Source organism: Podarcis pityusensis (genome assembly GCF_964106645.2).
Source record: "Podarcis pityusensis genome assembly, chromosome: 4".
NCBI lineage: Eukaryota > Metazoa > Chordata > Lepidosauria > Squamata > Lacertidae > Podarcis > Podarcis pityusensis.
In genome coordinates, this window is record NC_138027.1 from 64,015,710 (window position 1) to 64,042,187 (window position 26,478).

Genomic DNA, 26,478 nt, shown 5'->3' on the forward strand with positions numbered 1-26,478 from the left:
AGAGAAACAAGTTTCTGAAAACATAAATAAAATATTAAATTTATTGCTGTATTTTGTGGAGTCTTGTTCAATTTCTTATTTCTGGTTTCAGACCTGCTTTGTTCTTAGAGCCAAATGACATTTAAAGAATTTCACATACAGCTCTGGACTAATTAATCCATAGTTCCTAAACCAATACTCCCATGCTCTAAATCTGCAGGCAATTGGATAGGTTCAGATATAATACATTATGACTTTATGTGCATGGCCTTGGCTCATCCTCCCTAACTCTGCTGAGCGGAGAGCGAAGAAAATGTATGAACTGAGATAACGGGTTGTATTCAACACTGCCATTTCACTCATACAACAGACTTCCATTTCTGCAACAGACCTTCCCCCATCTCTCTTCTGCAGTCCCTCAAAATCTGCTCCAAGGGACTGAGGGAAGGAAAGTCACATCGCACAAACAGAATGCCATCCGCACAACATTGGATATCACCCAATATGCAGCAAGACTGTAAGAAATGTAAAGTTTAAACTGAATATGTTGACAGCTGTAGAGAAGAATGAAGAGACAAATACAGAAGAGCAACATTGTCAAAACAGGAAAGATCTGGAAAATATAAGAAACAGGAATGGAAATGAGGAGATCAAAACAAGCAGGACAAGAGAGGAGGCTAATCTCTCTTGGAACAGAGTTCAAGTACACTGGGGCCGCCATCACAGGAACTGAGTTAAGACCACTTGCTTCAAGTGAAATATGGGGAAACCAATTCAGATTGGCATGCCACCACAGCAGTCCCTTATAGGGACATTACAGTACCCTAAGGGGTAAGTTACCAAATTATGAATGAAAGTTGCCAGGTCTGCCAAGCAGTGGTGTAGATGATAGAAGGCACAGAACTACTGACTATTGTATCCAACTAAGTTTTACTCATAGTAAAATAATTAAAATTAATGAACCCACAACATAGTCAAAGAATCAGAATAAAGTGGTACCTCGGGTTACATACACTTCAGGTTACATGCGCTTCAGGTTACAGACTCCGCTAACCCAGAAACATTACCTCGGGTTAAGAAATTTGCTTCAGGATGAGAACAGAAACAGTGCAGCGGCAGCAGGAGGCCCCATTAGCTAAAGTGGTGCTTCAGGTTAAGAACAGTTTCAGGTAAAGACCAGACCTCCAGAATGAATTAAATTCTCAACCCAAGGTACCACTGTAGACTCATGGAACTATAGAGGTGGAAGAGACCCCGAGGGTCATCTAGTCCAACCTCCTGCAATGCAGGAATCTTAATCCTGAGATTAAGAGTCTCATGCTCTACCAACTGAGCTATCCCAAGGATAGCCATTTCCATTTATTTCAATGGGTTTATCCTGAATATGTCTGATTGGTTAAAACCCTGTAATTTGGATCTTAGAACAGGCACATTCGCAGTCAACCAGTAAACTAAATCCAGACCGATTTTGGTTTATTCACCTTCATCCAGTCAACCTCTGACAGCAGACACAAATTTAGAGACTTGCCGGTCCCAGCTGGATTTCATGAAAAAGAAAAACAGAGCTGGGCGTCATTAGCCTGACAACATGTTCTATGAGACTTGTTAAGCTGAAAAGTAGTGATTGGCCCAAGATCACTCAGTGAACTTCATGGGTTAGCATGGATATGAACCCCAGTTCTCTATGATCCAAATCCAGTACAGTGGTACCTTGCTAGACAAATGCCTCGCAAGACAAAAAACTCGCTAGACGAAAGGGTTTTTTGTTTTTTGAGCTGCTTCGCAAGACGATTTTCCCTATGGTCTTGCTTCGCAAGACGGAAACGTCTTGCAAGTTTGTTTCCTTTTTCTTAACACCGTTAATACAGTTGCGACTTGACTTCGAGGAGCAACTCATAGAACGCGGTGTGGTAGCCTTTTTTGAGGTTTTTAAAGACTTTGGTGATTTTTGAAGCTTTTCCAAAATGTTCCCGACACCTTGCTTTGCAAGACGAAAAAAATCGCAAGACGACAAAACTCGCGGAACGAATTAATTTCGTCTTGCGAGGCACCACTGTATTTCAAAGGCACAGGACAAAGCTAGAACCATAAGCACAGCCATCACAGAACTGCACAATTTTAGAGTTTCTGTGAACCTGTACTCTACTTGCATTCCTGCACAACTGCTGGTAGATATGCTAATGAATAAAGCTGGTAAAATGCTGCAACAGCATGGAGCAGAGAGAGATAAAAGAAAGGAGCATCCCTAAATAGGGAGCAGGGGTGAGAAACTCACTCCTTGTACACATATTTGAAAAGCTGAATTGAATTTAAAAATAGAAATTAGCACCTTTTGATAGTGAAGTAGTTTGATATTTAATTGGCAGTGTGTATTAACAGGTTTTACACATAAAAAAGCAAGGGGGAAAATAAACTGACATTTTATGGTAGAGCAGTTAGCGCACCATGTTGTTAAGGGGTTTTATTTTACACTGATTTGATCAACGGAAACAAGCCTCAAGCTCTCAAACAGAATCAGCACATATCCTTTTAAGTTCAACCAAGTATAATAAGAAACAAACTTTTGTTTTTATTTAACAGTGCATTCTTGGTCTTCCAAATGACATCATCCAAGAGAAATGGCTCCTCTCTTACCCAGACAGCAATTCACCCCACTGCATACTGGCAGAAGATGTGAAAAATCATAACCAAAACAGTGAAACTGAACAAATAAAAGCAGCAACATTCAGGAGTCATAGATATGTTTCAGATGTCCCTACCTATCCCCAGAAGTTCATTTCTATGCCCACCAACTTTAGAAGAGCAGGTCAGAGTGTTCTCCATTCATTAGAAAGAACAGGAAGTCACAGAAATTCCATTCTGTGCCAGGAGTAGTGATGGGTCCATCTGTCTAGAGCAGGCATGGCCAAACTTGGCCCTCCAGATGCTTTGGGTCTACAATTCCCATCATTCCTGGGCAAAGGTCCTGTTAGCTAGGGATGATGGGAGTTGTAGTCCCAAAACATCTGGAGGGCCAAGTTTGGCCGAGCCTGGTCTAAGGTATGGATGAACAGTTCCACTCCTATGGAGAATGTTATGATTACTGGCCCAGGATAGGTTTAAAAAATCCAATGGAAGATACAGGACTAGTTACTGGGATAACAACTCTGTTCTTCTAAGCAACCTTAGGTGGTCTGGCATAACAGTCTTACTAGGTTAGCAAAATACCACTCAACAGTTTGATAGCGTAAAGTTCTATGCAACTGATGCGTCTCCCCGTTCTACATTAAAGCACACCCCTTGAGCTACTGGCTTGTGATAGCGAGACTTCCACATGAAGACAGTGGCATACATAGTTACTAAACAACAAAGAGGGGGTGTTCTCAGGGTCTCCAGGTTATCAACCTATCTTGAAACAGCCACCAACAGAAAAAGCACTTGGCTTTACTGTATAAGAAAGAAGAAACTTCTATCGAGATTGTTCATGGAAGCAACACCATGTCAAGAAGCTCAGCAAGCATCGTCGGAAGAATGGGACTGTACTTTCTCCCTCTGGAGACAAAGAAAGATGTTTGTGCTGAAGAGTTTATGTGAGAAGCTAGCTTGGCTTGTCACCATCTTGGGCTGAATTTTTTCAAGTCCTTTGGTAGGAGAAAGTGACCCCCTTCCCCACCCAAAAAAGAGGGTTTGGGCTACTTGTGCCTTTTCTGCCATCTTTGCTTCCACCAAAATCTCATCCAGTTGACCCCCAAACAACTGGTTCCAGAAGACTTGTAAGAAAGATGAACTTCTGAGCCTGGATCAATGTTCCAGGCTTTTAGGCACACATCCTTTATTTTGTCCACCGTTGCAGCCACAGACCTGGACCCAAACTAGATGAAATCTGTAGAATAGTTCGCTAGGCAAGATATGTACAATTAGATCTTCCACAACCCATCCTTTACTGACTCAAGATCATTGACTTACAGAACTATCACCCTAGAAAACCCACCACTCCAGAAAACAAGTGATGCTGGTGAGGTTCCCAATGGAAATTCCCCCTTTATTGAAGTCAACTGGAACTGGGAGCAATAGTTTCTTTTCTCAGTTACTAATGTGGGACTCCCTTTAAGTATAAGTCCCCTTCTACTCCCACTGGAACCTCCTCCTGCTGTATGATGCCATTCTCCTATGGATTCTGTCTGCTACAGGAGATAATCCCAAAGGACATAGTGCCTTATGATCCAGAGAGAAAGAATGTACTATAGCATCTTGTTAGTTTGGAAGATGCAATAAAATATTAAGGCACAGTACAAAACGGGGAGGGAGAATAAATACATTTTACTTTTACTATTGGTAGTTACTTATTACCAATAAGGCAAAAACTATTAGATCTTTAAAAAACAAATGTGAATGCTTTCCCAAAGGCATTATTAACAATTAATAATCATTACACTGGTGCCTTGTTTACCTGACCTTCTGTAAATTCAGCTGCCTTGTAATTAGACCCATATTTTGCACATTTATATATTTGTATGCACAGATTTGACTCATTCATTCATCCATTAAAATTTGCTTGACAGACCTAGATGGATAATCAGGGTACAATTTGTATTTACTGGATTATAGAAAATTGCCCAAACTGTTAAGTTCAAGGAAAACGCATTCTTGTCTCTCTCTTGTGACTGATGTAAAAGCAATTACATATCAGAGGATGGCCCCAAGACACTCTGAAGGAGCAGCAAAGCTTTTACAATCTGGTGTCTTTAACAGTATTTTGTTCTTTAAAATGGTGACTGGTTTTAAAGACTATCTAAAAAGAAGAAACAAAAAGCCACCTAGCACATCTTGTCTAAGCAACGCATTACTCTGTAATTCAAATGGTAAAGTAATTTCCCAGAAAAGTTTAAATGTTGTATTTACTACTAACTTTGTCAAAAATGAAAAGATTAATTCTTTTATGTGTCAGCTTCTCTTCTACAAGACCTTAGGGTCTGCTGAAATGTGACATGTGGGGAGGATTTTTTTCTTTGAGAAAAGTAGATCTTTGCTTGAAGTAGTAAGAATCAACTAGTACCAATGATAGCGCAATCAATGTTATTTCTCAAATAATATTGTTGTCATTGGCAAATCATGACTAATCTATAGGAGGGCCAAATTTAAATAGGTATGAATGCCAAACGTCCCACTGAGAAGAAACACAATGGTTTTGATGGTTGCAAGGCTCATTAGAAGGACAAGTGGTCTTTTCCAATGTGCTACCTTCCTATGTCTAGACTGCAAAAACAGCAGCAACAGCCTTGGTTACAACCCTTCCCTGCCTGGGCGCACATCAACTGTTTACCCACTTTGAAGGAGTACTGCAGATTATATTAAGTACCCCAAAGGGACATCCAAGGTCCCCAAGACTTGTGTGTTGACAGCCTGCTCTAAGATTATATATCGGCCAAGTTATTAAATGGAATGTATCTTCAGTCACAAAAAGATTACTAGCAATTCTAAGAAGTGTTCTGGACAGAAAAGAAATGTGTTAAGATCCAACTTATTAGCAGATAAACATATTACAATGAAAATATTTTTTTAATCTTTGCAAGAACTTGATCAGGGTATGAGGATGGTAGAGAGGACGAAAGAGTTGACAACAACACCCGAAATTGCTAGTATAGTTACATGCTTTATTAAAGCAACTTGATGCTCATTTTATTGAATTATGAAACCTCAGCTACTTGGCATGGGTAAGGGTAGAAATCTAAAAAAACAAGCATACGGAAATAATAGCAAAATGTAGTCCTGATAGAGGCTTTGGCCAGCCTTGGCACTTCAGTGATAAAAGATCTGGGAGTTAATTATATTGATGTCTTCCCAAAATTTATAGCCAGGCTGTTTACTCAGAGGGATAACAGTTTCTATTTTAAGGAAAAGGCCTAACTCATGGAAGCCTTTCTGGAATTCATGCTATGGCTCAATATCAGTTATGGGAACATTATCCAAGAAAAAGGGACTCCTCTAGATCATCAAATGGCACACAGGTCAAGATTAAGTATTTGACAAGGTGCAAGAGCAATTTATAACAGACTGACTTCATAAAACATTGTTTAAATGTTATGAAACCAGGAAAAAGATTTACAATGCAATCCTAACCAAGACTACTCAGAAGCAAGTCTTAATTAGTTCAATGGGATTTATTCCCAGGTAAGTGGGGACAGGATTGCAGCCTTGATCATGAGTTTATGTAGTAAATAAATAATGTGATTTGGTGTGTTTTTTCCAGAAAATAGGACACTAAGAACTTATTCCCAGTCAGCTCTACCCTGCTACACAAATAGTAACTGTAAAGGGAGTGGGTCAGAAAGCATTGCCACACATATCTATAGAATATTGTGTTCAAATTGTTTCTCATATATTACCTTAGTAATCCTTAAAAACAGAGAAAACAGTATTAAATACTCATGCAGAAGACAGGGACGCGGGTGGCGCTGTGGGTAAAACCTCAGTGCCTAGGACTTGCTGATCATAAGGTCGGCGGTTCGAATCCCCACGGCGGGGTGAGCTCCCATCTTTCGGTCCCAGCTCCTGCCCACCTAGCAGATCGAAAGCACCTCTGGGTGCAAGTAGATAAATAGGGACTGCTTACCAGCGGGAAGGTAAACAGCGTTTCCGTGTGCGGCACTGGTGCCGGCTCACCAGTGCAGCTTTGTCACGCTGGCCACGTGACCCTGAAGTGTCTTCGGACGGCATCGGCTCCCGGCCTCTTGAGTGAGATGAGTGCACAACCCTAGAGTCGGTCACGACTGGCCCGTACGGGCAGGGGTACCTTTACCTTTACTGCAGAAGACAGGATTGCCTAAGGTCACCTATTAAGCTGATGGTGTTTGGATGAGATTTGGCTCAAAGATCATAGAATTTTAACACACTACAATGCAGGAATCTCATCTGAAGCATCCATGACAGATGGCTGTTAAGCGCTACACTACACCAGTTCCCAATGATACACCATGAAGTCTAGAAGCTGGGAGTTAACAGTGCACAACACACCTGGATTGGTGGGCACCAACAGTCATATCAAGGCTTTGTGAGATCTTATCTAAGAGAAAAAACTGGAACGTGGAAGGAGGCTGCCTTTAAGTACAGTGGTGCCCCGCAAGACAAATGCCTCGCAAGACGGAAAACCCGCTAGACGAAAGAGTTTTCCGTTTTTGAGTTGCTTCGCAGGACGAATTTCCCTATGGGCTTGCTTCGCAAGACGAAAATGTCTTGCGAGTCTTGAGATTTTTTTCCGCTCCCCCCCCCTTTTTCTAAGCCGCTAATAGCCTTTTAGCAGCTAAGCCGCTAAGCCGATAAGCCTTTAATAGCCGCTAAACCGCTAATAGCGCTAATCCGCTAATAGGGTTGCTTCGCAAGACGAAAAAACCGCTAGACGGTTTTTCGTTTTGCGAGGCACCACTGTATAATGCATTCAAAATATGGGAAATAGCAAGGTGTATCAGTGTCTAGTTTTTGGAAATATGAAGGCATTGGTCATCATTTCCTTTTGTGGAAAGGAGAAGACATGTGGAATATATAACTTTATGATGAATGAATTCAATCTGTGCCAGCTGAAAGATTAATCTGAGATCAGGCTTTGAGGAAAATTCAGCGAGTGCTTTACAATCCTTTGCATGCAACTCAAGTAACCTTGCATCACAACAGGAACAACCGCACCATGGATCCTAGAGATGTATGTTATGCCAGGTACACCCCTATTTAACAATGTACATCGTGGGCTACACTAAACATATAAACCCACAATACTATTTCATTCACTTCCACATTCAGCTTCAAGATATAGTAGTACACTCAAAGCTCATACGAATTTCCTATATCACCTTAAGAAAAGCATCTTTATGTTCCCTTTTCCCACTTTCTTCCGTAGCTATTTTCTGACCTCCCATTTTGTTGCTGACAATCACTATTCAGTGACAGGTCACCCTACGTTACAACTGATAGAAATACAAACTTTTATTTAGAAACATTGCATTATATTCAATCAACACAAAAAAACCCAACCCCATTTCAATTTAATGGGCTGTATTAAGGGCTTTCCATGTTCACTCAAACTCCCAAATGCCAGAAAACCATAGCTGTTAAGGGGCATGACCTAAACAAATGCATTCTTTCAGCAATACTGATATAGGATCCTAACCTGTGGTTAGTTCCAATGTCACCACTACCTTGGAGCTGGATCCCTGACAGTGACGGAGGAGTGAACCAAAGTCCCAGACCTGTCTGTTTACTGGAACAAACACATGGGAGTCTCTAGGCATCTGAAGAAATCATGCTGAAGCTTATATGTGAGGTTACAAGTACCTGACCGGCAACCCACACAAAACTATAGACTTCAAAAGGACCTGAGATCATCTATTCAGCTTCATGACTTAGAGGGGATCTGAACCCTGGTATCCCAGGTCTAGTCGAACACTCTATGTCACACTGGCTCCCTTTGTCAATTCTGTCTAGTGTATGTTTTGGAAAGGTGTTTGTCCGTCTGTTCTGTATGAATTCAAACACATCTCGATATATCATCACCAAAGTCAACACAAAGGTTCTTGAGATGGAGTTAATACATTATCAGGTAAAAACAGCATAGCTGTGCGACAATGCACACAAACACTACAAAACAAGATGGGTATTTGTAGTCAATCTCAAGAGCAAGTACTTTATGCTACAGATTGAATACTTTTTGTTAACAAAAATAATGTTTTTCTTAAAGGATTAATCTCTCAAGGAGCGGTAAGGAGATTTGAGAAGTTATACATTAGCCTTTGTACTATTCCAACTGTTATGGACTGAACTTGGTGGCTATATTTAATTTTTAAAAAGAAATTAATGCCTATATAACATATACATTTTTAAATGGGGACCGTATGCCACTCTGTCATGAGAATCAGTTATAGAAGCTATAAAGTGTACATGCCGGATACAGATCACCCACTTATAGCCACGCACTTCAGAACAAACTCCTCTAAAACCATACATATTTCATTGAAAGCTCAGGGTAACACTTCAAAAATGAACCAGCTAAACAAACTTCCAGTAGCACTTGACAGAGCTACACCTATTCTTCCCATTTCCAAAGCAGTACAGAATTAATTACCAGTTCTATGGATCTATTGTAAGTATAATAGACTAAAGAGCTATCACAGACACATTTATTGTAAAAGCACAATCCCAAGAGTGTCTAGTAGAGGGCCAAAACGATTAACACAAATGCTTTGTCAGATCAAAGATAAAACCTGCACCACCCAATTGAGGGATGAATTAGAACAGTGGGTTATCTTTCAAATTAACCAGGGCAGTTAGTGAGGAAAATTTCATGAAAGTGTAATTCTTAGCCTTTGTGAATCCACACAGCAGGCATTCTGCCAGCTGACAAGATGATGAAATTTTCATGCTTAAAAAAGCCTTCTTCATTCCCCAATTTAGATTAGCTAGTATTTCTTTCTTTTTTCTATTTGTTCTTCTGCAGAAATTGTTTAAAACCTAGATCAATCTTTCAAAAGAATAATGCAACAAACAGAAAGAATAAAATCTTAGGATGTCGTCCTTTTTTAAAAAGCTTAATATGTGTACAGATAAAAAATGAAAAGTTAAAATTATTTGGAATGGTGGGGGGAATATTTAAGGAATTTATTACTGCAGAAGCCAAATAGTAAAAAAAAAAAGGGGGGGGGGAAATAGTAAGACATGCTATTGTTTAAGGGGAATATGTTTGCTAAAGCAGAAAAAATGTTACTAGATCACAGATAATTTTCCAAGCAAATACAATCTTGCAGTTTTCAATCAACATCATGGTATGGCTCACCCTAATGCAAGGGTAGTCAACCTTTTTATACCCACCACCCACTAATGCATCTTTCTGGATGGTAAAATTTCCTTACTGCCCACCAGTGCTCAATGGAAGGAGGATTCAGCTTGTGCCGTAGAACCCCCTACCGCCCACCTAGAATCCTGAAACGCCCACTAGTGGGCAGTAGGGACCAGGTTGACAACCGCTGCCCAAATGCCTTGGCTTTTAGTAAGTACTTCAAAATAGCAAGTATGAGTGAACAATATGAACTGTATTGTCCAACTAAATCAAATCAAATAATCATACGGTCAGGGCCGTCTTAAGCATATCCGGCACCGTGGTGCAAAGCTCCCTCCGGTGGCCCCCCCCCCCCCGGTTTCCCAGAGTTTTTTAGGGAGGACGGCGCTGCGGGCAGGGCTGAAGGAGGTGGGCAGTGGCTGGAGGGCGGCTCCTCCGGCGGGGAAGAGGCAGAGGCTGGATGTGGCGCCTCCCGGCTCAGCTGGCCGCTTCGTGCTGCGGTGGCCACGGCAGATGGAGGCTCCGGGCGTGGCGCTGCTTCGGCAAGGCATGGTGGAGGCAGGCAAGGGTGGCAAGCTAATGCCAGGAAGCGCCGCATCCAGCCTCCGCTCTTCCCTGGCGCCCTCCAGAACTTGGGGTGGGGTGAGGTGGAGATGTCACACTCCTTTGAGTGTGCAACCTGAGATATAGGAACAGACATCTCACCTAATGTGTTTTAATCACCTAGCTCTAGGAGGTTCCAAACTTTGGTCTGAACAGAACTCCTATGTGGTATTGATGATATAAACACTATGAAGAAGTAAAGAACTATCACCAAGCAGTTTCAAAGAATCAAGTCACCTCAAATATAGGCACAACATTTACAAGGGTCCAATTCAGATGACAACTTCCCTCAACCTTGCTACTATAGATGCTACCAAGATGGCGGCGTGTGCAAACGCTGCAGCTGAGAGCTCCCTGGAGGGGAGTCAGGGTTTGTTAGGACGAATTATTTATAGCCGATATGAAATGCTGTTGTACAGGGATCATAACAAGACAGGGTTATAGTAATAATGAAAAGGTGTTGGGTTGGCGGAGAGTGGAGAACCATGTGTCATGTTGAGCTCCTTGGAGCAAAGAGGAAAAATGAGGTAGAAATAAGTGTCTGTGTGTACACCCACAGGTGTTATGTACTATGACTCCTATCATCATCACCCTGAGCAGTGGGGATTTTCTGGGCCCTATACACTAAGTTGATTGCTAGTGGGGCAGAGGACCCTATCTAGTGGCAAGAACAGCTGCTTATGAAACTAAACCTTGGCACATGGCTGGGATCTCACTGGCACTGTGCTTTGCAGTGCACCCAGTTGCCCTAGAAGCAAAGTTTAAAAAGCCACACCATTTTAAGTTTTAAGAAAGGTGGGGGAGACTCCAAAAATATATGAATGAAACTAGTAAGAAATTTTTCAGCAAACCAAGTCCCAAACCTACTGCTGGAGCTACTGTGAAGTTGCACAATATTTACAGGAGTTGTAACTCAGGAATACACATTTTTAAAAAGTGAGTGCCGCTGATAAGAGTATTTCTGCACTCCACATTTCCATGCTTCTTCTTTTCCAGAGATAGAACATGGGGAGGCAGCTGAAATGTGAAGCTGTCCCTAATGCCTAGTTCCTCTGCAGTAGTCACCCTCTCTCTCCATTTTCATACTGCTGCTCCTAAAAGATACGGAGTAGGTATAGAGAGCCACTGTTTGCACCCAGGTGTTTTCCATCAGCAAAGAGTAATTGGTTGCTCCTCTTTCACCCTACCAGCATTTCAATCTTTCTTGATCCCAGTTTTCGAAAATATTTCCGTGCACAACTTTCAGCACTGTGTTAGAGAGACTAAATCAGAAGTTACCTGGAACCTTAGTGAAACTGTCAACAAGAATGCTTGTAAGCTTCTATGGAAGAAGAGGAAGGTAAAAATCTTTACATAGCGGCTAGGAATAAGAGCTGAGATGGAAGAAGGGTGTATGTGTGGATAATCCAACAAAGTGCAACCAATATTTAACCAAAGGTCTCAATGTGTGTTGAACCAAACTTGCTTTCATTGGAGTGATTTGCAAAAATCTTTTCAAATTATCATGTTGACATTTATACAAATGATAAGGCCATTAAAATGTGTGGAGCTCTGACACCACGTGGTAGCATCTAATATAATGGTACATTGGTTTACAACCATCATCCATTCCGGAGATCCGTTTGTAATGGGGCCTCCAAAAATTTTTTAAAAAATGGGTTGTAATCCAAAAAAAAGGTTGCAAACCAGGACATGCACTTCCAGGTTTGACGTGTTTGTAATCCAAAACATATGCAAACCAAGACGTATGCAAACCAAAACACCACTGTATACAAATTGTTGCCTCATTCTGAAAAATAATATGAACAAACATTTCTAAAAAGTTAGGAAATGTCCTAATTTAAAACACTTTATCACATTTTGGTGTTCTCACTAGATTTACATTGTTCATTAAATACAAACCAAATTCCGCTGCTTAAAATAATATTTGGTTTGCATGATTAAACTTTAATACTAACCACGGAAAGAACAAAGGCCTGTGAAATCAGTTCAGAGCCATTCATGTGAGTAGTCCTCAGAAAACCCTAAAAAAAATTCTTAATTATATGATTTTGAGTTGCTTAAATGTGAAGTACTTACCTTCAAAAGAAGCAATCCCTGATCTGAATTTACAACTCTCACAGAAATGCACATTAGAAAGCCTACACAATGCGAACACTGAAGTTAAAGGATTCCTTTCCCCAGCCCTTCTGAATTAGTACAAACACAGTCCGATAACAAGGCCAAGCAAATTCTCTCATATGATTTGCAAATGTTTAGATCTAAAGAAATTGGTACATACAACCATATCTGAAGGAAGTTGCTTAAGCAATTACCTGGTTCAGACACGAGAAACCAGTTTAAGAAACCAAAATATCTTCAACTCAAGTAAGAAACATGAGAAGAAGGAAGAGGTGAGAGTATGCCAGCACACAGGTAGTTACTGGTTCAGTAAACCATGGTTTTATAGGATCAAGATGTTGGTGTCTGAACTGGGCCAGGATCAGGACAGGAAGGGGTGCTGCTCATATGAGGAACTAAATATAAACTTAAAGAACACAGTTACTCACACTGTAGTACTTTTTAATATGACTTCTTATATCCAGGTTTAGCTTGTTGTTAATTTGCATTAGGTACATTACAGGAGATTCACGGCAGTCTTTTTGGCTACACTGTCGCAAGCTGGCTTCGATCATCGGGCCCTACAGATTTAAAAGACCAACAATCAGTATAAACAACAGCTTTGCAAAAGGTCCTGTGCAAGTATAAAGTTCAAAGACATACATTCTAAGGCAAAGTGGTATTCCTGTCCTAGTATTCTTGTTGTGGTTCTGACTGCACAGTCAGGATCTGACATGCCGCAGCAAAATTAATGTCTCACTGGAAGATTTACAACCTTTTTTAGCCGAACAGAATTTTCAGTCTGTCTACACAGATAAAAGCAAACTAATAAATTTCTCATTATGAAGAAATGCACTGAAGAGCAGTCAAGTTTCATACCACCCCCCTTTCTATTACTGCTTAAAAATCTGTACTTTTGTGATCCAAGCAACCACTCCCGCACTAACAACATTAAGCAATTCCAGGTGGAAGAGATTGCAGAGCTTGACATCCGCTCTTCTTACACTTAGCCCATCTGTAAGTTGTCAAGCCCCCATGCAATTAACTATCTTATTTACAGCTGTAATGAAACAAAGTCAAGGATTTACCAAGTATTACTGATCTGTGCCTGCCTTTTCCTCTCGCTTGCTTCCAAGAACTGCTTTGTTTTGATTCGAGGAACACAGAACATCTGCTGTTTGTCCAAATTAACTTAAAATAATTGCTTTTAATTTAGATACAGAATTTATTTGCTTTAACTCTCAAGGTTTTCACTTCTCCACAGCCTACTAATTTGCCAATAACTGGTACATGCATAACATTGCAATAGAGTTAAATAGTTGGCTCTGATTCAAGTTCTGATCCAAGGTCACAGATAGATTTTCTGGCAGCACTCCTTGACAGGAATGTACCCGATGACTTTTTATGTCTGATGTACGAAGACAGCAGGAAAGATAACATAGAAGAAACTTCTATATAAAAGGGAAGAGGGAAGTAAAAATATAAAACAGAAACTTCAAAAAAAAAATGTTCTCTTCCAATTAGCTTGATTTAGGGTAGCCAAATGACACTGAATAGGCCTTCTTAAGTAAGCAGTTCTAAGATGCTACATATGTGTAACACTTTGAAAAAGCACATGAGAATAGTATGGAAAACTGGATTTGGCATTAACATACAAATGCCCCTTATGGAAACTTAGAAAAATAATTGGCTCTTTTCCTCCTTATACCATCTCCTATAAAGAGAATTTGTTCTCAAAATATAAATATCAGAATACTAACCGAACCATCAAAGACATTGTCATAAATGTTCTCTGTCCCACACTTTGGGCAAGCAAACTTGAATCTTTCACAGTCTTTATATTTCTCTTCATCAGTGAGCTGAACTGGCCCTCCAAACAAAACATCATTCTCCTCATCTTTATGATAATGGTGAGAGACTCTGAACTGTGAGGGATCCAGCCCTGGTAATAAGAAATATAAATTCAAAGTCCGAAGAAAGCAATTCATCTAAGTTGATACAGCTTCAAATAGGAATTACAAACTGTAAAATCCAAAGGAAGACTAAATCCTAAGGAAAAGGTGTTTTATAAAAAAGAGAAAAGAATACGTTTTCCCATTTTAAACTTAAGATGAAGAGCTGAGTAACATGAAGAAATTACTTATCTTTTCACACAAAATTGCTTTATAAATAAAACAAGCACAATGCATTATCTACCATGGGGAGTATGCAATAGAACATTTTGTTTACGAAGATGCTACTCCTAGAGAACAGCTTTATTGCTATTTTCTTAAGTTACACAGAGAATATTTGAATAAAATTGTGCATCTTTATTAGGAAAGTCTTTAAACCAGAATGGCATCATTAAAATGAAAGGGAGAATATAAAAACTCCATTAAAAGAAACCTGGTTGTACTGCTATTACCCACTCCTTCAAGACTGTACACAACTGCCAACTCAGACTTCAATGCAGTGGTCGATTTCATTTTGGCTCAGTGGTTAACAGCATGTAGGTTTCAATCTAATGCAGTTGTTAAAATTCAGCAGCAGTATTTAAAAAGTGTGAATTGAAGACAAAAAAAAGCACTTTTGGTTACCAGAACACAGAAAGTTTGGGAAATATGAGCAACAATTTATTATTGTACTAATGTGTTTTGTATTTAGAGATGCATTTTAAACAGCCGGTCAGGATCAAAGATAAAGGTAACTAATTTAACAGACCAGGATACAGAATAAGAATCTGGTTGAGTGTCATTATAATTGTTAAGCAATAGGTACGTCACCTTCAGGAGCGACAAAAAAAAAGTATTGCAAGAATGCTCACGTCATGAGGGCTTGCTTACTTATTTTATTTAAAACTTCCATTTGTAATAGGAAGAGAGTTGAATTTATCATTACTAATGAAGAATTAAAAGTAAGGAATGCTTTTTACAGCATAAGGAATATTAACACTGACACAGGGCACACCCTTGACCAACAGGGCATCTATTTTAGCTTAATGAATTTAGATAGGGATTATAGGGTTTTGACAAAATTAATTCCAGTTTAAATTTTAAAAATATTAGTGAAACAATATTTCAACAACTTGCTCTTTAAAAAAAGAGTGCGCAGTGTTCAACTACTACTACTTCATACATTCACTATGACTTCAAGCCACATACTACCTTCGTTGGAGCAGTCTAAAAGTACCACTATTACTTCTGATACTATTCTGAAGTGGTTGATGGATTGAAGTCTGAAACGAATCCCCTTTTCATCTACTTAATGTTTTAGAAAGTCATTATCATTAAAATATTTTATAACTGGGATGCTTGACAAATAGCATTTTTAGCAATTGAAAATAAATTCTGATTATCTTCCTAAGAGAGCAAGCTTACAAAAAGAGTTTATTTGTAATGTAGAGGTGCTAAAGGAAAACTTACTGAATACCATTTTCTATCGTAATACTTTGCATCATGTTAGAATTAATTAGAAAGGGGGGGACTCTTAAAATATATTTAAGTAGTAATATTGAATAGAATCCCCCCCCCCCTTTCATGCTGTAGCATGGATAACCTTACTCAATAATATTAGAAAATATATATATTGGAATTGGAGATACAGAAACAAAGAGGTATAGGTAAGCCATCTGTCTTCGTTTATGAGAAGTTCAGATACAGTTTGTGTGAATCAGAACTCTACTGATGTCAATGGAGCTCATCAACAGCAATTTGCACCAACCTTCATTTTAGCATTAATAATTATTTTGTCTGGAAACAACATAACCAACTGTGGTCCTGATTCAAGCCCACAGCAAACCAAGCAAATAAAGAGGTATAATTTTAAGGACACCTAAGTAAATACCTGGATTAATAATATTGTATTTTGTTCCACAGACAATTACTTGGTTCAAGGAATCCACTTTCAGCTTTAAGTTACAGAAATAAAAATAAAACAAAACTAACGATCAGTAAATTTCATGGAAGCAATACATCTTACCATTAGAGTCCTTAAAAAAAGAAAGAAAAGAGAAACCCCAAGACTTGTTTGAACTGATCTCTCTTGCTTATGAGTTAACCTGTCAAAATTAATTGTGAATTATTTTTTCATATACAGGCTTTTAATAATTAATTCACTTAGGATTCCCCAAATTAAGTAGAAAGGTAGAAGAATCTTAGATCACAAACTCATCTCTTACTTTAAAAGCTATTACGTTCTATTAACAACAAGAATAGTCTAATAAGCTTTCATATGATCATGCCTTGGGGAAAAGTGTAAAAAATTAAATTTCAGTTAATAAGTAATAATACTCAGGTTAAATGTAATTTTTATGTTTAAAGGAAATATTTTGTAAAGACTAAAGTTTCCATTTGCAGGGTGATTATTTCAAAATTAGTTATTTTAATAAACAAGCTAATGGGGGGGGGGACCACTCTTCCCCAGTCTTACTTGAGAGCTATGCAAGTTTAAAAGTTAATCACCCTGCTGCATAACTCATTAAAGCTTTTGAAAAATAAAAGGGAAATAGTGTCTAGTGCTGCCACCTAGAGGCTTCCAACCTGAATCTCTTTTTGAAAAACAGTTGTATAGTACTTTATAGCCCTGTTTGGTTAACAGTTAGACCACTAAGATTTAACTCTGCAAGCATTTTTCACTAACAATAGTTTCGCCCCACTATATTAAATGGGGCTTACTTCTGAGTAGACATGCATAGGATTACACGTCAATTATTTTTAGTTGGCTAAAACTGAAAGGTCAATAAAGTTATGGCGTGGATTACAGTCGTACTGAGCCATACAAAACAATGAAACAAAACACGATAAGGCTATGCCAGGGATCGTTTGTTTTCTCTGCTCACCAGTGGGGAAGAGCAAAGCAGGCAAGATCAGTGAGCTTACAGTAAATCATTAATTACGATTTACAATGATGCGCAAACTGTGCCTACGTATTCTTGAAATGCTGAATCCTAATCTTGGTCAGAAGAATTTTCTAACATTATTATTTATAATTGCTATTAATTATTCCCCCCTTTAATTTATGCACTGCCTTTCCTGAGGATGTGTGCGGGTGGGTCGGAATAATGAAAAATTAGCAGCCTAAAATTTGCTGAACAGAGTTTACCTTGAGAATAAGTGATACAAACAGGCCTTGCTACCACTGCCTATGGGAAGTAGAAAGCTGCACTTGGATCATGACAAAAACAATGTATTATTGTTTCGTATTTTATAATTTACTTTTGGCTGCCTCGAGCATCATTTGGTGGAAAGACAAATTAAGTAAGCAAACAAACAGCCGTTCATTGGGCCAACACTATCACTAGCAGTTGGAGAGTCTAAGATAAGCTTAAAGCATATGAAAACATTGATTCAAATAGTAGTTAACTCTGCTGAAGGTGGTGGTAAAGGTAAAGGTAAAGGAACCCCTGACCGTTAGGTCCAGTCGCGGACGACTGTGGTGGTAGCTGTGGACAACAGGGCTTGATTCTAAGTTGGCACAGCAATTGGGTCAGGACTGGTCCAATGCCACCATCTGCAATGAGACCAGCTGGGTATCCAGTGGATTTTGGGATAGTTTAGCCCCACCATGCGAACTTTCTGTTTGGGGCTGTCTGCTGGTTGGGATACCACAAGGGGGGGGGGGTTGCCAGTAGCTAGCCAGCTCAGTTGGCAGAGCTGAGGGGTACCTTGGCTTAATACAAGTCCCCTACAGCACATCGTGCACAGCGGGAGGAGGCAGGGTTGGAATGCTCTGCCATACGCTAATTACTAATAAGTGGTAAGCGGGTGGTGCTGTGGGTTAAACCACAGAGCCTAGGACTTGCCGATCAGAAGGTCGGCGATTCAAATCCCTGCGACGGGGTGAGCTCCCATTCCTCGGTCCCAGCTCCTACCAACCTAGCAGTTTGAAAGCACGTCAAAGTGCAAGTAGATAAATAGGTACCACTCCGGTGGGAAGGTAAACAGCATTTCCATGCGCTGCTTTGGTTCGCCAGAAGCGGCTTAGTCATGCTGGCCACATGACCTGGAAGCTGTACACTGGCTCCCTCGGCCTATAGAGCGAGATGAGCGCGCAACCCCAGAGTGGACCCAACAGTCAGGGGTCCCTTTACCTTTAATTGCAAAGTAAATACTGAACTTCAATACTAACCTAGCCATGCTGCAATAAGGACAGAATCAATTCCATCTATGGGTTCACAAATACGAGCCACTACTGGATGGATCTGTTGCGACAGATAGTACTGAGTGTCAATAGCAAGATTCGATTGTTTTTTCAGTTGTTCTGGAGCATATGCTCTCTGGCTAGCACTCAGATTTGATCCATCCTATACAAAGAAGAAACAAAAAAGAAAGGTTTATTGTTTTCTTTAGTTACGTATACCTTTCTAAGCTCGTACTGGGCACACAACGTATCGCTAACAGTATTTACCGCACCAATAAACATTTTATTAAATTAAAATGAATCTGAACATTTTTACCTGGCAGATAATATACGACACGGTATCTCCAGCTTTCAGCTTTCTACCCTCTTGAGAATTTATCCACAGGGCAACATGGACATGAGGCAGACTTTTTTTGTCCGGGTAGTCCTGGGGATCCTTTGTCAATGCCTATATATATATAACAAAGAAAAATAATACAGAGGGGACATTGCTGGTGAAACTACTGCAAAATTCATCAACGTATGAAATAGCATAAATATTAGGTTCTGTATCTGTTGCTTTCCATAAACTGGCTTGTAAAATGAGATTATTTATTTTTACCTGGGCATTTCCTTCCCAGTTGCCATCTTGGGCAACAAACCTCATGAAGGATAGCAATGCAGACAGAGATTCAGAATGATGTTAAGAAGCTAAGGAGCAGATCCATCCCTTCTATCTTGGCTCAAATAATGGCTCACTCCCTCAGAAGAGATAAATGATGTCATTGATTAAAATAAATGGATAGGGAGAATGGGTAAAGTCAGATTCCTTCAGGAAACTTGGAAGGAGAGGAATTAAAATCAACTTAAAATATATACTACAGGATAGAAAGGGAATGACCAAGTCAAAGAGGGTGCTTTTAAAATGGATGGTGCCGATTCATGAACAGTCCATCTATCAAGACCTCTCCATCAGTCATTACAGCAAAACAGAATCTCCATGGTCAGACCAAATATCAAATGTTGGGGATTTACAACAAAGGAGAGTACTGCTTTCAGATCCTGTTTGTAATGTTTAACCAACTGTATACATACCTGTTCCTCTTTCTGTTCAAACATGCCCCACCTACAGGGGTTGAGAAAAATGCTTGACCTGCTCAGAAATATATTGACTGAAATAAAGGGTGGGAAACCTGTCGCCTTCCAAAAGCTGTTGGGACTCCAAATCCCATTAGCCCAAGCCACCATAAACAGCGGTCAGGGATGATGGCAGCTGTAGTCCAACAACATCTGGAGGGCAACAGGTTCCCTAACTCTTATTTAAACTACTTATGCTTGAAATATGGGTTTATGAAAAGCAACATGCTGAGAAAGTGTGGCACTCCCTACTGTAAGCCTTAGTTCAGTTTGGAGGGGGAGGTTGGGGGGGAGCAAAAAGACAGATCTGAGGGAAAGATATATGTACAAGTTCGGCTTACACTAGACAAATCTTGCCTTCCTATCTGATTAAAACTTAGATTCTTTTTTCTTTTTTTTACTTTCTTTGTTCCTGTCAGAATTTTAAAATGTTTTTAAGAAATGCTCTCTGCAATTGCTAAAAGATCAGCTACCATGAACACAAAAAATGGACACCAGGAGAGAATGGAATACATTCAAACAAATTCAGGCATAACAGTTAAAAAAACCAAAACTATTTACCTTGTTGATTTCAAATTGTTTTACTGGAACGCTGCCATTTGCCACATTTTCTCCAATTTGGATTAACCTCCTCTGAATGTTTTCTACAATTGCATCTCGGGGTTGGTCAGAAAGAATCTGACCAATTATATAGCTGTAAGAAAAGTTTAGGCATGTGAGAAAACACATTTCTGAGAAACACACAGTACGCACCTGCAGCACACTATGTTCCTCAGAAATTACGGGAAGAATATTTTCCAATTACTTTTGTGTAGATATAAACAATTTCTTCAGGTGGAATACCAGGTTACCACCACAACTTTAAACTATTTCCATGGGGTGCACACTATCAATCCAAACATATATCCAAACGTAATAATTAAGCTAACCTTTATTTTCCTATTAAGCATTTTCCAAAACGCAAGTGTAAATTTATTCAAATATGCCACAAAAGGTTAACCAGTTTCCAGTGGTTGCTTATTTATTTTCACATTTATACCCCACCTTTCCTCCAAGGAGTTCACAGTCGTGTACATAGTTGTCCTCCACCCCATTTTATCCTCACAATTCCTGTGAGGTAAGTTAGGCTAAGAGAATGGCCAAGGTCATGCAGTGAGCTGGATCGTTGAGTGGGGATTTGAAACCTGAGTCTCCCAGGTCTTAGTCCAACACTCTAACCACTTTACCACACCACAGATTACCAAGGAGCTAAGAGGGGGTGGGGTCAGGTGCCCCATATCTTCTGTCATGGAGGGAATACTGATGAGTAATGCTGCAAACATCACCCGGATGGGGGCAGAACCAACAGTCCCTCCTTAATTCCCTACCACTGAGCTTTCCCTCTTGTACCCAGACGTCAGGATGACCTGTGTAAGAAAGCTCCCTGCTACTTTTAGTAAGGCAATTCTAATTAAAGGTGCTATGAGTAGTGTGAACTCAAAAGCTAGGGGATTTCCGAATCAAATAGCAGTCCCAATTTGTAGGTGCTAAGACAGCAAAACACTATTGCTTTCCTCCTTAGAAAAGGGTGAATTTGATAAAGTGCGCCTCCCTCCTGGCCCCTCTAAAACCTTTATTTCATTAACAGTGTGTTATATCCAATTATGTTGCTCGACTTATGGTAAGGCTTCCATCAGAGGAACGGGGAAGAAAGCTTAATTCAGTAACCTCTGCCCCTGAAAAACACAACCCTCCATAACAGATTTTGGAGGAGGAGGAGAGGTGCAGAGGCTACACGGAGATCTGGGAATCGCTGAAAATTGCTTTCCTCCCTATCCTGCCAAAGGAAGCCTTACCATCAGCCAAGCACCACCACTGGATGCAAACCAACATTTTTCTATTTAAAAGCAGCTGTGAATTGTAGATAACAGCAAAATCCAAGATGGGGGGAAGGTGTGTGCATGCGCACACACACCACATATTTGCAAACACACAGACACAAACACATCACTTTTCCCAGAGTCATTTCTGCCTAACAGGAAAAGGCAGGAAGAAAACTTAGACCAGAAAAGATGACAAACACACATTATCTATTCATATTTTGTTAGATTATATCCTGCATTTCCCCCCAAGGAAATCAGGACAGTGTACATAGGTCCTTTCCCATTTCATCTGACATTAACCGCTCCATCATGCTGCCTCTCAATTTACTATGAGGTCAAGCATTTAAATCGGTTCCAATTTGACTGAATCAGTTTGCGTGGTAGCTGAATCCACCTGTCTTGGAATAACCTTCTGTAAAGCACCACCTTTGATCTAAAACATGTTTATTTAAAAGTAAATCCTGCTATTTCAGTAAACCTTGCTTCTAAATAAGTGTGCTTAAGATCATAGCCTTTGGGACAGAATTATGATACAGAGTTGTCACTTGCTTTGGGTGAACAGCTAGCGGATCTACACAGCAGCCATGGTGAGTGATCTAAGAAAGTAACTTACTTTCCGGTCTCTTTTGCAAGATCACACCAATCTCTACGCACAATGTCCAGTCCTTTAAGCTCTTGCTTGGTAATGTATTTTCCATCCCCTGTTGGCTCCACGACCAAAGCAGCATATTTTTTCTTTTTGAGCAATAAAAGGGACTTAAAGACTCCATCAATATCTATCTCCAACAACTTGTACAGCTTGTTCACTTCACTTTTTATCTGAAAATAAATGAAGAAAAAAATAAATCACTTTCTTTACCACAGAGAAAAATACTTTGGAAACTGAGGTAGCACTATATATGTGAGTGTCATTTGCCACGATTTTATAGTGATAGCAAACCCCAGACTTTGTACAGAGATTAAAGTACTCTTAGTCCTATTTACCGCAGAATCTTTAAAACAACAACATCTCTCTCTCTCTCTCTCTCTCTCACACACACACACACACACACACACACAAGAACACTGCTAATAGTCCCATGTTCCACTACCTCAAGCGCATCTGCCAGTAAGGCTATTAACAGTGACAATGAAAATGTTGCCACAGTGTGCAGCAGTTGTGAAAAAAAATGAATTCCATACTACTGACCATGGGTTGGAATTTTGAGAAAGTGCTGTGAGCGCCAGTCACCAAAGGTCCACTGTGTGAGAGACAAAACAAAAACGGCTGCCACATTGAAAAGGGCCTCAAGAGACAAGACCACAAAATAAATGTGGGTATGCCCTCCCCATCAAAAGGCACCCATGCAAAAAAAAAGGCACCCACACCAGCCACCAACACATTCTCTCACAAAGGGCAGCTCACTGCACCGCTCCTCTGTTCAGAAGGGAAGGGAGGGCTGGGTGTCCAATCCTGGCATCCGATGAAATGTGTGCAAGCAGGAACTGAACAGGAAGAGCAGATGATCTCTTGTGCATTGTGGAATTTTGAGGGGATGTTTGCCGAGAACTTTCTCAGGCAGCGTAGGAGGTATGAGCAGGCATACTGGTGCTGGCGGTACTACGATGGAAACTCATTCAGCTCTCTCTTCTCTCCCAACCTTATACAATATATATTAAAGTCTCACATTGAATATAACTGAGCTATAAAAGGGTTTTCTGCAGGAATGACTGCAGTAGAAATAAATGTGGCTCTCGGGGCACCTACCACTGGCACCTTCAGTAGCTACATGGTATTAATCAGCAGAAATTAAAGATATTTGTTAAGTAAATCCAGAAAGATGGATTTACCCACCCTGCCTTCCATGTCTTTTTTCAAAATCCAGGAAAGGTAACCTTAGGCTTAGAAGGCCCTTGAAATAAAACTGTTGCGGCCTCTTTGGGAAGCATAGGGGTTAGGGTTCTGAAATAGGTTGTAAAGTACACCTTTGCTAACAGTGTGGAGAAAATAAAAGGAAAATATATTCCTGGCTGTCAGAGTCAAGAATTTAGTTGTTTAAAAGCTCCGAGTCCAAGCCACAGAAGCAATCCCAAAGGGGTGGTTTTGGAAACCACCTTTGCCAATGCTCCCAAAGATGGTCTTAAAATCATGGTTTTGTGTGATTGCACCCATGGTGCTTCCAGTGTGGAGCAAACGGCAGCAGCAGAGGATGAGGACCAGGGAGAAGAAAGGCTGTTTGAAGAGGAGCTTTGAGTTAAGAACCTACAGCCCTTGCTTATGCTTGGGCTTGGGCTTGCTCATAGGAGTGTGCCTAGGATCTACCATCTGCCCCCAAAGGCACAACCCCCTCCCCACCTGTTAAGAGCAACAAGGACAAGTACCCACCACATGAACTCGGATCTCCAATGAGGTTTGGTAAGACTGGTGGGATTGATAAGAGTTAACCCCCGTTGTTTGACACAAAACTGGGTTTAATGAGAAAGCATCTCCTTGTGGGATTTTTTGCCTCGAGTGCATCAAGAGGATGCTGGTCTCAGTCTCTGGCATTTTCAGCAACCCAGAGTTTATGTGCAATTGGGAGGATGGCAGTCCCATAGCATTCACCCTTGCCAGTCCTATAAGGAGCAGGAGGGGAAGGAGTTGGGATGACGCCGAAGTTCTCCTTTCACCTGGCACTGTTGCACCTGTCCCTACTAGCCAGCATTAGAAACACAGGAAGCTGCTTCATGTGGAAGTCAGAATATGGGCCCATCCAGCTCAGTCCCGTCTCCATGGAATGGCATGGCAACACCTCTAAGTTGCTGCCTTAGCCCCACACAGAGACACCAGGAATTGAACCTGGAACCTTTGGCATGCAAAGGTTTGCTGCAGCAGTCTAGAAAGTCTCTCTGCAGCTCTTTCCCTTGCCTTGCTGCTTGTCTAACAGGATGTCCCAACTCTGACAAACAGGCAGGTCAGCCACACCAGCTGTGCTTGCTAATGCCTCAGCCTGCGAAAAGATCAAAGCTTGGAATACTGAGCTATCAGGAGCTCCGCACAACCTATTGCTCTGTGAGTTGTCTGGGTGAGTAGCATTGCCTTTCCCTTGGGGGTCTGGATCATGTGTAAATCCAGGTGCAAGGTGTCATCCTGATGTTAAATAATACCCCCCAGGAGCCGCAAGATTTTAATTAAAAATAAACAGATAAACAAAACATAGTTACCAAATTAATGTAGTCATAAATAATATAAAATAAGACACCGGCTGTCTTTAGCAAAGAAGCATTTGATCACGTGATCTAGAGGGTATTCAGAGGGTCTGTCTCTATCAGCTAGAGAGAGTGAGGGGGATCTATTAATCAAAAGAATTATGGGGAGAATAGTATTCCCGCTTAACAGAATATTTCACATATGACAACATTTGGGTTGCCTTTCTAACACAAATGGTATACAGACATCCCAAGATGTGCTATGTGAAATTAAGAAGACTAGCACATTACTAAGTTATTAAACAAAGTATCAACCTTATATGTACCTTGCAAAGCATATGTTAAGAAAATATATCCTTGTGGGAAGCCATTAACAGGCCATATTACAGCAATTCAAATTATGCTAAATGCAGAATTTTTTTTTAAAGTAGGGGTGGAAATGTCATTGTGGAAAAAAGACAAGCAGGGATCAACAATTTGAGAAACACTGGCATATGTTAATACAATTTTTTTAGAAAGAAGCATTTTCATAAACATTCTCTATCAACTACCAAGTATTAAGCTTGCAGGTGCTAACAAGGTCGCTGTTCACTAGTTGTACTAAAACAAGGATTCTTAGCAATATAAAACTGCAACAAAGAAATGTATGGTGCTACAACAAAGCTTAAAATTATTTTACCTTGTTCCCCATTTTAAAGACTTCTTCCAAGTTGGTAATGTTTGTGTTTATCATAATGGAGTCTGTATCACCATAAATCACTTCCAGATTCATCTAGGGAGGGCATAAGGAAAGTAACATAGATTACACACCATGGTTTGGACACTGAAAACTGACATGTTAGAAATCTAACATAACATCTTTGACAAGAGGAGCAGAAAGTAGCTGCCATATATATGTACAAGATTGCTACAGAAAGCATATATGGTTTATGGTACATGTGAAGCAACCCACTACAGAAAGACAAATAATAAAACACAAACACACAACCCAGTGAGTACGGAGTATGCTGAGTGGATATAGAATTCTGATAAATGGTTGAGGGGAACCCCAAAACTGGGAGGGAAGAGTAGGAATGGAATGTCTAGAAATCTGAGCAGCAACATTTTATTGCAAGTCCTCCTTGTAGCCATTGTACTGACATTGGGTCTGTTCACACAAAATATTATTTGTCTTTCTACAGTGGGTTGCTTCACGTGTACCAAAAACCATGGTACGTGGTACATGGAATGAGCCCTGTACTTGAGCGTTCCCTCCTTCCCATATACACTGTTTAATTAGCTAGCTCCTAATAGCACAGCCTGCTATTACATCTTAATGGGACAACTGATTTGTATTTGCCATGTAGGATTCTTTGCAAGGCAGGCACAAGAGACTTGCATAATTTTGTAAAGCCATTGCCCCTGGCCTGCATCCAATGCTGCGCGTGCAGAATTCTGCTCACACAATGAGACTTCCTCTTCTGCTCTTTGCCTAACAGGCTCTCAAAATCTGCTCTGGAGGGTCCTCCAGTCCTCTGGACCAGATTTTGAGGATGTGCAAGAGGGGGAGGGGGAAATTTCACTGAGCAAGCAGAAGTCTGCTGAAACAGCAATGGTAAATACAACCCTGTTTTACACCTCATGCTAACACATTGCATGACAAAAGTGAAAAGGAGAACCAAAAGGTGCTTTCTACCTGCGTAACTTCTGGAAATAGAATACTATTGCAGTACTGTTTGCACCAGCTCATAT

The 26,478-nt window shown here is 40.3% G+C and overlaps 1 protein-coding gene across 2 annotated transcripts in view; it reads right to left on the reverse strand.

The window, feature by feature from the left end:
* The window catches only part of POLA1 (DNA polymerase alpha 1, catalytic subunit), a 193,789-nt gene that overhangs the window by 101,702 nt on the left and 65,609 nt on the right, over positions 1-26,478 (reverse strand). For both annotated transcript variants that reach the window (XR_013985674.1, XM_081003459.1), the window contains exons 28-34: positions 25,427-25,519; positions 22,193-22,398; positions 20,279-20,411; positions 18,918-19,049; positions 18,590-18,764; positions 14,245-14,426; positions 12,934-13,065 (exon numbers count right to left, since the gene is read on the reverse strand). Coding sequence is in view for 1 of the 2 variants with exons in the window: in XM_081003459.1 (XP_080859585.1) it covers positions 12,934-13,065; positions 14,245-14,426; positions 18,590-18,764; positions 18,918-19,049; positions 20,279-20,411; positions 22,193-22,398; positions 25,427-25,519 (1,053 nt within the window). In the remaining variant the exon portion in view is untranslated. The remainder of the gene's footprint in view (positions 1-12,933; positions 13,066-14,244; positions 14,427-18,589; positions 18,765-18,917; positions 19,050-20,278; positions 20,412-22,192; positions 22,399-25,426; positions 25,520-26,478) is intronic.